The sequence below is a fragment of the Enoplosus armatus genome, chromosome 15 (assembly GCF_043641665.1).
Source record: "Enoplosus armatus isolate fEnoArm2 chromosome 15, fEnoArm2.hap1, whole genome shotgun sequence".
NCBI lineage: Eukaryota > Metazoa > Chordata > Actinopteri > Centrarchiformes > Enoplosidae > Enoplosus > Enoplosus armatus.
In genome coordinates, this window is record NC_092194.1 from 9904916 (window position 1) to 9916255 (window position 11340).

Here is an 11340-nt window from a genome sequence, read left to right on the forward strand (position 1 = left end):
TGCTGCAGGTCCTCTCCTCCAAACGGGCTGACTCACAGCAAAACTTTTCCTCTGCTGAGATCAAATCTCACGTTTGGTCGTTAAAAGAAATCCAGGGTTATGATCCATTCAGCCGCTCCCTTTGATCGAAATCTGTCAAAAGAGTTGTCACTGAGTTTTGAGTAAAGTTGATATAGTGTACCAGTTTGTGTGAGGCTGCAGCTCGGAGTGAAAACCAGTTCCCCCAGCAGCTGTCACTGCACCTTTGACTCTGGCCTTTCCACACGAGCCACAGAGAGAGGCAAACGACGATTCATAAAACCCACGGTCTGCCTGTGTTTATAAATCTAAATCAATATTCAAATCTGTTTGAAGTGAGCGGGTGTGTCCGTGCAAGCGCGCAGTGTGTGTGACTATGTGTGTGTGTGTGTGTGTGTGTGTGTGTGTGTATGTGTGTGTGTGTGTGTGTGTAGGTGTTCCACAAAGCCTCTTAAGATGATACATTTACCAAGCCGTGACAAAAACCCTCGGCATATTATTTTGAGATGGGCACGCAGGTTCAAAATTCAAGTGACATAGAGGAGGCTTATTTGTCCCGTGCAGCGTGTAGGTCCTCCAGTGAATATGAAATAAGAGGAATCCTGGACTATTATATCAACAACATCAAATAAAAAATAACGACACCATACTGTTATTAGGCTATCATCATCATTATTATTATTATTATTATTATTATTACATGGTTTCACAACACAAAACTTTCCTGTAAATCAAATCTAAAATAAAACAGGCCTACCTTCAGATTTGTCGTTTATCTTATTTCCCATCTTCCTCTCGGAGAAACCGTTTCAAGTGAAATAAAAGTCGCCTCCACCTGCACAGCCGGCCTGTATCTGGCTTTTCTTCCCCCTGTCATGTGTCCTCATCTCTGGGTGTCTGCTCTCTGCAGGCTCCGGTGCCCGAGAGTCCTCGGCTGCTCGGTGTCTCTCGGTGGGAACCCCCCTGTAAATATTCTGGGTGTATTTTGGTGCAGGCCTGTACGAGGCTGATGGGAGCAGACTGGCTGGCTCTGTGGACGGGAGGACAGTTTTAAGAAAATAAGTCGCTCTAAATCCCCTTTTTTTGCGACGCGCTGGAATGTGAGAGGACGGTGCAGCCTTCACATGGAGAGCCCTGCTTCAGATTTTTTCCCCCTCTGTCTTTTTGTCACAGATTTATTTTTATTTCAATTTTGTCAACCTTTCATACAGCATACAGATTTATAAACACTAGAAGCTCACGTTTTTTCCCCCTCATAGAGTCTGTGTTAAGATGCTTTAATATTCCTCGAGTGTCTGGAACTTTTTAAACCTAATGATTTTAAAAACAGAAATAACATTTTTGGATGACTTTTATACGCACTCAATGAAGATAAGTGATGCACTGGAAAATAATTGTATTAAGTATGAGTATGTATTCACACTGTACATAAATATTTTCAGAAAACTCTTTATTTCCGCATATATTTCCCCTCCTCACCCACCAGTCTTCATGTAACTTTCCTCAGTTTAACGCATCCACTGGATAACAGCGATGTCAAATATAAAATGTAATTTCAAAAAAAAGGTGACTAAAGTGACTTTTCCTCGGTTTAAACTCCACTTCTCGTCATCCAAAAGGCATATACCGTTTATTTATTATCAATGCACCCTCTCTGCGGTGGGATGGGGATGTTGTCAGTCGCCCTCTCGCTGCCATTGGCTGAGGACTGTGCGTCAAAAAAAAGTAGCTGGAGACATTTGTTTCCCAGAAAGAAAAAAAAAAGGAAAAAAAAAACCCTCATCCTCCCCACCGGTGTGAGAGACGGAGACAGAGACAGACCTCAGCTCAGTCCTGCGGCTCCCATTGGCTGGCAGTTTGTACAAAATCCAACTCAAACCACTTCACTCACAACACACCAACAAATCCTAAAGGCGTACATGCAGCCTCCTCCATCACTCCGCCGCCGCACCGCTTCTAAACCCGATGCCGGCGCTCAACGTTGAACTTTTATCCGCACTGTGTTTCTGCCTCTGAAGACGGCTGCTCCTGCTTCTTCTTCTGCTTTTGGTTGGTTTTGTGTTTTTTTATCCGCCAGGACGTCGTTTATCTGCGCTGAGTTTTATTATTTCTCCTGGAGGAAACCGAGCAGACAAAGAACTTTACAGTCGTCGATACCAGGGTAAGTTCAACTTTTATTACTATTATTAATAATATAATTTATACCATCTTTACTAGTATTATTTTTATCATTATTATTATTATTATTATTATTATTATTATCATTATTAGCCTATATTGAAATAAGGAGTCGCGGTGGAGTCAAAGTAAAAAATAATTAGAAGCTGCAGGAAACCCCACCTGTTATAAAACCACATTTAAAAGGCTTACACAATCATTTTCTTTCAAAGAGGGAATACAACGTTTACAGATTGGTGCTGGTGCTAAAATAAAACCCACTGAGACTCTGGAAGAAATGCCAGAGAGAAGGCTTCAGGCGGTTTAGTGGCATCAAACTGCAGATGAAGGCTGAACCCTCTCAAACTCAGCCTGTTATTTATTTAGCAGAGTACAGAGACAGTCAAGTGTGTGTGAACAGCAATCTGAACGACGTAAATGATGTAAATGCACGCAGAGCGTCCGATAATTACAGCAGCAAGCTGATGGGAGTTACGTTATGATGGTCTCTGCTAATGGAAACACAGATTCAAAGGTAAATTAAAGCTGTTCCGATGTCAGATTTTTCGTTATTGTATGATTCGTGGAGGTCATGTTTTACAAATCTCACACTCTCGCTGACTGACGCTCTCACCGAGGACACCGAGTCCACATTCAGTGAGTGAAGTTTCCACTCGAAACGAAGCTCTCATTTATTCCATAATGCACACTGAGTCCTCGCCATACATTTACAGACGGAAATAATGCGACAGGAAGGATAACTGTGGAGGGGCGAGGCTGAAAGAGAAAGAACATTTAGGCCTTCTGTTGAAAAAAAATGTGTCGGGGCCTTTTCTGCCTCCAGAGATGAATAATGCAGAGGACAATAAACCAGCACGTCACTTTTAATATATTTCACCTCGTGTTTTCGAGGTTCTTGTGACAGATTGTTTTTATGCGTCTAAATTGGGAGTTTTGCTCAATTAAATGAACATTTATACTAATTAAATTTCTCCCCTGTCGTTTAAAATATTTTTTTCTGTGTGTGCTGCGTCAGAATAATAAATATAATATGATCACAATTCAGAAGACACGCAGAAGACATGATTGAAGATTAAAGAGATTTTTAGGAGCCTGAAGCTCTTTGGACTGTATTGATCCAGTAAGATGCCACTCGGATTATCTCGTTAATTCATCAACAGGAAAAACATTTATCATAATTAATTATTGGACAGGGTGATTATTATTGAGCGGGTGTGTGTGTGCAACTGGTAGACGGGTCTGTTTTAAGTGCGACAGATTGGGATGAGGGGGTTAAAACCGTTGGATATTGAAAAAAAAATGCAACTAATCAAGACGCGCAGTGGGGATGACGGGTGAGGGTCACTGAAGTTGAAGTGACAGCAATCACACGTTTACCAATCAACATCGCAGAGCACTTTGGTTTCTGGTTAAAGATCTGCAACCGTGATGTGTTCAATGTGTCTTTTTTTAAAAACTGAAATAAAGCTTCTCGGCATCAAATCATCTCGTGGTTTAAAATAAAAAAATATCTAAATAGTTTCCACTCGAAATTGCCTTGAAAATTCATGCCAATCTTAAAATAAAATAAAAGGGCACTAGACGCCATTTAAAAAAAAAAAATTCTTAACAACAGCGAAAATGAATGAAAAGGTAGATGTTAAATCAGGAATTCGGCGTGAAAGGTGATTATTTGTGTTGCCTGTAGAATCGGTTTCCATAACATCAAATCAGTTTCTTCTTTCACATCCCACTGGTCTTCTGTCTCCATTTATGAACAAAACTTTACATAAAATAGAGAAAAAATAGAGAGAAAAACAGAGTATAAAGTAGAGCCAAAGACACAGAAACACTTTGGCAATGTGGGTTTATTGAGGTGTTTTTTTTTAGTGTTAGTTTAAACAGCCCGGGCAGTTAAAAGTTCTAATTTTATTATACTTCATATAATACCAGTACCAGTGGCTTTAATTGAACTTTAAGGGACTTGTTGCAGTTACAGAGCCGGTGTGTTGCTTTGTGTTTGTGGGAGGGGGTGGGGGGTTGCAGAGATGGGGACAGCTGGAGATGTGGTTGGTGCTTTTTGAGCAGCGCCGTGCGTTTTGGAGAGGGCTTATTATTTCGCGACAGCGCCATGTCAACAGAGCTTCATCGATGCCTTCTTCTCTTGTCGTTTTTTTTTGGAACAGGTGCCCGGCATAACACGGACCACACGGCGGACAGAGGACACCAAGTACATCTCCGGAGCTCCATCCAATTTTCAAAATTTTCTCCAACTTCAGCCCTCAGACAAACATTAGCATGATGTCGTATCTAAAGCAACCACCTTACACAGTCAATGGCCTCAGCTTAACTACTTCCGGAATGGATCTTTTGCATCCATCAGTGGGCTATCCAGGTGGGTTTGAACTTTTTGAAGAATAAATAAGGCGTAAGGAAAGAACATGAAAGGCTTGAGGCTGCAAACTTAATGGACTGGGAATGTTACAGAGCGTAATTCAAAACTTCTAAATCGAATAATGACTTCTAAAATTTGGGAGATACAATGAAGTCGAGTAATGACTGTCAATATATGAATTGGTCAAGAAATCAAACACATTATATTTCGTCGGCCAAACTTCTTGCAAACGCACACAGCTGGGAGGGAACAGAAGTCTCCTCTTGTGTGATTTTATTTTTAGATGGGCCTCAGAATTCATTATTTGCTAATTGCTTTGATTTTTGCTCAAACTGCATCATTTTTGGCACATTAGACTAAAGTACGTCAAGTGGTACAATTTGCCACCGGCGTCTAAGTCTCACAGGACTCTGTTACAGATCTGCCTTTGATCTTTTTTACTTGCGTTTATGTTTTATTTTAAAATGATACATAAAAAAAACCCCATAATTTAACTGATCTACATTTCCCTTTTACTTGCAGCAACGCCACGGAAGCAGAGGCGAGAGAGGACTACTTTTACGCGCGCACAGCTCGACGTTTTGGAGGCGTTGTTCGCCAAAACTCGGTACCCGGACATATTCATGCGCGAAGAGGTGGCGCTGAAAATCAATCTACCTGAGTCCCGAGTACAGGTGGGTTAACCGCAACATCTGCCATATTTGGAAATTGGTCGATGTTGACAAATATTTTAGGTGTGAAAAGAAAAATCTTGGCTGTTATTTGTGAAACATCGAAGCAAAAGCGCCTTTTTGAGTGATTCAATTGTCTCGATTTAACAATGTGAAACCATGTTTATGTAGGCAACACCTACATCTCATTTACGGAGGCATAAATATGAAACCAAACACGCTCGAACTAAATAGTTTAAAAAAAATGAATTTTATATCTGAAGAAACACTCGTCTCAACCCGTGACTGACAGTATATCTGAAGCTTAGCATTTTGTCTGATCAAGTGGAAAACTTTTGCCAGTGGGGTGAGATAATTCCACTTAACGACAGAGTCCTGTTCCGAGAATTTGAGCAATGAAATGAGACCGATCAGTCCATTGGTACCAAGTCTAGAAACATCTTGATTTGGGTTGGAAACAAATTAAATAAATCTATTTTTCCCACATGGATTGATAAAAAACAGGGGCTATTACTTGCAGTGGGGAAATATTATACTGTTTGCGCTCTACATGTTCCAGAAACGTAAATGATGGGTTGTATTTGAACTATAATTAAGGGATTTTGAAAATAACATGTACCAATATGTGACTCTTCCAGGTCTGGTTTAAGAACCGGCGGGCAAAGTGTCGCCAGCAGCAGCAGCAGCAGCAGAACGGGGGCCAGAACAAGGTGCGACCTGCCAAAAAGAAAAGTTCCCCAACCAGAGAAGTGAGCTCAGAGAGCGGGGCCAGCGGCCAGTTCACGCCCCCCACCAGCACCACCACAGTCCCCGCCATCCCAACCAGCACCGCCCCGGTGTCCATCTGGAGCCCGGCGTCCATCTCTCCGCTCTCAGACCCCCTGTCTACCTCCTCCTCCTGCATGCAGAGGTCCTACCCCATGACCTACACCCAGGCCTCGAGCTACAGCCAGGGCTACGCCGGCTCGACGTCCTACTTCGGCGGCATGGACTGCGGCTCTTACCTCACTCCCATGCACCACCAGTTGTCAGGCCCGGGCTCAACCCTCAGTCCGATGAGCACAAACGCGGTCACAAGCCATCTGAACCAGTCCCCGGCGTCCCTCTCCACCCAGGGCTACGGGACGTCCGGCCTGGGCTTCAACTCCACAGCAGACTGCTTGGATTATAAGGACCAAGCGGCGTCGTGGAAGCTGAACTTCAATGCCGATTGCTTGGATTATAAGGATCAAACTTCCTCGTGGAAATTCCAGGTCCTGTGAACAGAGCAATCAGCTGTCAAAAAAAAAAGTGCACAAACAGTGACGATCACATCAGACACAGCGCTGCCATCCCTTAATAAAACACATCGGACTGGTTCAAACGTCAGCCGGGCTCGGCGAGGAAGGGCTCTCAGGGGCCTCGGGGTTTTTTTGACATGACGGTCTTTGGTCCTCCTAGAGGAGAGGTTTAATTTATTTTAGCACTGGCAAAGAGATTTTTCATTTCTCGTTCATTCACAGGTTGTAGCCCCTCATCCATGTCTGTCAGTGTGTGCCTCTATGCGTAAAAAAAACACCTGTTGAGGACAACACAGAGAAAAGTCCACCACAGCCACGGAACTAATGCTTATCCAAGAACAAAAACTCTTCATTCTCCTGGTGAAGTGCTCGGGATGGACAGACCACCTTTAAGCTTCTTACACAACTTTGCCGACGTGCTTGGCAGAGAGACACGAGGATGGTGTGTGGACATGGATGCACTACTTTATTTAAGAAAAAAAAGTGTTTATAAGGAATCAATATGTAGTTTCTAAGAGACAATCAGTGTGTGTCTTATATAAATGGTACATATGTGTTTTTTTTATCTGTGCTAGCCTTCGAAACTGTGATCTGTTGTATTGTATGCAATTTGTGAGCCCCCCTCTCGCATCAGACTCTCTGCTGTGATTTTAATAGATTTCTAACTTTTTTTGAACAACGAAAGATGCTAATGGTTAAAAATGACCGGCGTCACAAAGAGATGAGACTTTCCAAGCACATGGTAGTAATAATCAAGGGTTAGCCACACTGGAAATGACTCTCGGCTGCTGAGAGCTCCACACTTGCCCCCCCACCCCCCCACCCCCACCCCTCCCTCCATTGATCTCAACACACGGTGATTGTGGATCCTTTACTGGCTCCAAAGATGGTGTGACCTCACCGCTGAAAAGACATGAATAAAGGTCCTGTGAGCTTACTCTTTCATCAAGACACGATCTCTGTGTGCATGCGTGTGTGTGTGTGTGTGTGTGTGTGTGTGTGTGTGTGTGTGTGTGTGTGTGTGTGTGTGTGTGTGGGTGGGTGGGTGGGTGTGTGTGTGTGTGTGTGTGTGTGTGGGTGGGTGGGTGGAGAGGGGGACATGGAGAATGAACAAAGTGACAGTCAGATAATGCGTGCAAAACTGATCGTGGGTATGGGATGGTTTCTTTCAGTTACAGGAATATTATCAAACACAAGTCTTATAAATTAATTATGGAAAAATAAAATCATAAAGGCACACTTTACCTTTTACCAGGCGAAATAATAGTGAGTATAAAAAAAAACAACAATTTATGATAATGACTCTATTTGTTTTAGTTTAGATAGGCCTAACTTTAAAAATTACACTCAATATTTGGGAATAAATGAATGAAAAAAGTATTTTCAAAAAGTGGAAGAAGGCAGTTTTGCAGGTAATTAGGCCAATAATCTCCAATAGTCTCATACTTTCCTTATGCATCATTACTCCAACATATGTGATATTATGAAAACGCCTACATTAACACAACATGGAAATAAATCGTATCGTATTGTAATTTAGTTTTTAGAGCCGCACGATCCTCACTGAATTGAGGGAGGATACATCCAAAAAATTCTGTTTAGGGTCTGTTAACGAAAAATAGTCGAATTAGACAAAAAAAAAATGAATATGGAGTTATAGTTTATCCTGATTCTGCTCAGGTGGCGACATTAACGGTTTTTTTCTTAGTTTACAGCAGTTCAATTCAGACAGTCTCTCAACAAAGAGAGTGTGCGGTGTTGAGAAAGCAGTGTTAAATCCCGGCCTCCAAGAGATGTTAATCCCAATATTTGACCGGCGGGGGTTTCTGTGGGGCGCAGGGGCAACAGTGGACCCGTTCACAGCCCACCGAGTGGCTTTTACACGCCTGATCCCCAAATGAGCGCTCTAACACGAAGTATCTCATCTAACACAAGGTTGATGTTTAATTTATCTATCAAGAAACTGCACTAATGTGCTTTAATGTACGTGTAGGCCTAAAATGCAGCAACGCTTTAAATCCACAGGGATATTAAAGGAGAAAAAAGAACCATAAACCACTGCTGAGTATCTTTTTGCTGATGATTTTTGGATGTTGGCAGTGGAGGTGATCATTTCCGTAAATATGATGCTGGGAATAAAAAAAAAAAGTCATCCAGGGGATAAACATGCGGGTACTAACTAAAACCTACAACGTTTATTTTTGAACCTGAAAGTCACCATAATATTCCTGTTAAAGTATTTTAAGGGCTATGAAGTGTGTATGCTGCATGAGGCGAATGGGTTTATTTGCATAAAGCACCCATCTGAAAATCCGTTACTTCTCTTTACGTTCATTAAATCGTTCTGTAACTGCAGTGAAGTGCGCAGGGGAGGCCACAGCTTCTTAAAATACATCTGAGGAGTCAGGAGGTAAAGGCTCCGCGTGTATTTACTTTCTGTTGCTCCGACTCTCAAGTCTCAACGTTCCTGTCTGGCTCGGACAGACAGCAGACAATAAAGTCAGAGCGGCTCTGGGATCTGTAATGAGTCGACATGGCTCTGCAGTGGACTAATTGTTAGAAGTCCAACATTCAATTAGCATCCTTGACATTGCCAATAATCTCTCTTTCATTGGAGTCTCCGCTAAAAGGAGCGCACTAATTAAAAGCGTTGCTTGAAATAATCGAAGCGTTAAAGAGAAGAGCGACTTTGATTCCGCTCCTGCGTGGACAGAAAAATAGGTGTGTGTGTGTGTGTGTGTGTGTGTGTGTGTGTGTGTGTGTGTGTGTGTTTTAGGGGGTTGGATTGTAGTTTTGAAAGACTTAATAATTCAATAGCCCGTATCCATAACTTATTCAAGGGTGAAGCAGAAATAGCTGTTTATATCCGGGTCCTGCTGGTTCTTTTACTTTATCGCGCAGGCCGAGTTTAGCGTTACACTATTCAAGAATCAATTATAACATCGCCGCAATGCAACGCCAAGTTTAGCAACACGCATATAGGCCTACATCGTTATGGCGATAAACAATGCAACAATTGAACTTGGAGACAATAGCTCAGGCTGACAGAAGCATGAATATTCATGAGATGCGTCTCCTCCGAGTGTCAACAACAACTCCTCCAGCCAGACTGCTGCAGCGAACAAAACAAAAAAAAAGAGGAAAAAGGTCACTTTCAAATGTCAGCTGTGGAAGAAACTGCTGTTTCTAACGACTGAGAGGGACGGAAGAGGAGGAAGAAGCCCGAGAGGAGTGTGAAGACAAGAGAGGGATCGGCCTGGTCTCGATTGAACTTCATTATCAAAAACATCATGAATGATTCCCTCAGAGCTCAGACAAACTCTCACCACAGGTGAGCTCAGTGTAACCTGTTTAAAGAGGAGGGGCCCATAGCTGAATGATTCAGACACAAAGAGTCCCCCTCCCTGCCACTTTAAATGTCTCGTCTAAACAATGCACATACTTGTTCCCAAATCAATGCTCACTGATACATCCAATATCAACTGACGCACAATGGCTTCACCCCGCTTGTTATTGTAACCTCGGAGCCTCGAGTCTTCAAAGTGCACAAGTCATGAGGAGGATTAGACATCCGGCCTCCACAATACTTCATACGTACAATGAGTTTTAATCAAGAGCAGAGCAGTGCTGAGGAGCATATGGGACCAACAGACGCTGCATTAATCCCTCCTGGTTTTTTTGTCTAACAGCGGGCTGCGCAGCGCCCCTCGTCCCCTGGTCTGGTGGCTGTCCGGTCGGTCACAAACACGAGTCGTCCTTCGCAAACATCGGCCTGTTCAGAACCGGTGGTTGAAGGCCGCGACGCCTGCAGGGGAGGGGGCGGGCGAGTATTCACCGAGTATGTGGTCCGACCACCACTTTTTATGAATGCATGTTGATGAAGGGATAATCAAAAATAAATTCACCAGTTGGGATATGGTGATTATCAGTCTGCAGGTGTTTCCCCCCTAAACCAAGTAATCCAAGTCAAACTACAATCTACAATCTCTTGCCGTGGAACTTGCATGTGAATGTAACGCGTAAGTAGTGGTGGTGAAAAGGCAAAGGAAGCTAGTTTATTATTGAGAAAAAGAGGAAGACAGACGGAGAGAGATAATAAAAACTGCCCAGGAATGTGGGACAGTTTGTTACAACTGTAAAAAAAATATTTATGGCTCTAAATTTAAAAATTGCCACATTAGTTTTAGATCTTACAACTTGTTTGATATATACAGTATATGTGTATTTATTGTAATGAAAATAAAAATAAAAGCGATAACATAATGATGTGGAAAATTGTGCCAACTAATAAAAAAAACACAACAAAAATAAATAATATTTTTTAAGCTAATCCAGCAGTATCCCTTGAAAGTGCTTATCCAGGCTTAGTCGACATTTTCTGAAATTATTTAAGTTTGTGACATCATCAATGAATTTGATAATCTTGTCAAAGATTAAATTAAAAAAGGGTTTTGTATAGCCTACATAATAACAGATTTAGATGTTTTAAAAAATGAAGTCTAAAGAGATTTGAAGTAAGCGCAGTAAAAAGCATGTTATTTTAATTTCTCAGACTGCTCACACAAATCCATGGATTTACAGAGATCCACAACTGATAATGATACTAGCAGCTTGACTAGCTGGAGGTCTGATGAAGCAAAAGGGGCCACACATTCTTTCTACACAAGCAAGCATCGCCGAAACTGTGAGATAACCTCAAAAATACTCCAAAATATAATATGTGAAAATATGTGAACGTGCTTTCATGTGAAAAAGCACGTTCTGTCCTCTCACACTGTCCCTGCAACTGTAGGGACTTTATTTCTTTCCCCACATTAAG

General features: G+C 42.2%; 1 protein-coding gene across 2 annotated transcripts; it reads left to right on the forward strand.

Moving 5' to 3' along the window:
- The first annotated feature begins 4473 nt into the window (after positions 1 to 4473).
- Positions 4474 to 6503, forward strand: otx2b (orthodenticle homeobox 2b). Of its 2 annotated transcripts, XM_070920204.1 has the most exons (4): positions 4474 to 4574; positions 4854 to 4862; positions 5082 to 5244; positions 5880 to 6503. In XM_070920204.1, the coding sequence occupies exons 1-4, from the start codon at positions 4474 to 4476 to the stop codon at positions 6501 to 6503; spliced, it is 897 nt and encodes a 298-aa protein (XP_070776305.1). The 2 variants fall into 2 exon arrangements, with proteins under 2 accessions (XP_070776305.1, XP_070776306.1); XM_070920205.1 differs by lacking the exon at positions 4854 to 4862 and having other exon boundaries at positions 4474 to 4570; positions 5093 to 5244.
- Positions 6504 to 11340: the final 4837 nt, after the last annotated feature.